Raw genomic sequence first — 378 nt, forward strand, 5'->3', positions numbered from 1 at the left:
TCAGAGGGGCAGTGCTTCCTGCAGTGACATTACCTTCGGGCCGCTCCTGCCCGTGAGGCCGACAATTCCCTGGTTGTTGGAGAGGGAGAGCATGTGTCACTGGGGACCAGGATGGCCTCGTGCCAGCCCCAGGCCCTAGGGTGCACCCAGACTCACCCGATCGCCCTGCTCGCCTTTGGGGCCAGCCGGCCCAGGGATGCTCAGGCCAGGGGCACCCTAGACGTGAAGAGACACAGCTTGGAGAAACAGCACGGGTACCATGAGCCTGAGGGGGGCTGTGCCATGCCCCCTGTGCCCCCTGTCTCCAGGCAGTACTCACACGGGCACCTTTATCTCCCGTGTCACCCTTGGGGCCAGGAGATCCTTCTGGTCCTGGGA

General features: G+C 64.3%; 1 protein-coding gene across 1 annotated transcript in view; it reads right to left on the bottom strand.

The window, feature by feature from the left end:
* Window positions 1–33: 33 nt before the first annotated feature.
* The window catches only part of LOC104516367 (collagen alpha-1(VII) chain-like), a gene marked incomplete at both ends in the record, with an annotated part of 3,106 nt that continues 2,761 nt past the window's right edge, over window positions 34–378 (bottom strand). The window contains 2 exons of the mRNA XM_010160674.1: window positions 34–69; window positions 157–216. Coding sequence (XP_010158976.1) covers window positions 34–69; window positions 157–216 — 96 coding nt within the window. The remainder of the gene's footprint in view (window positions 70–156; window positions 217–378) is intronic.

Source organism: Eurypyga helias, unplaced genomic scaffold, assembly GCF_000690775.1.
Source record: "Eurypyga helias isolate BGI_N326 unplaced genomic scaffold, ASM69077v1 scaffold25370, whole genome shotgun sequence".
Classification (NCBI taxonomy): domain Eukaryota; kingdom Metazoa; phylum Chordata; class Aves; order Eurypygiformes; family Eurypygidae; genus Eurypyga; species Eurypyga helias.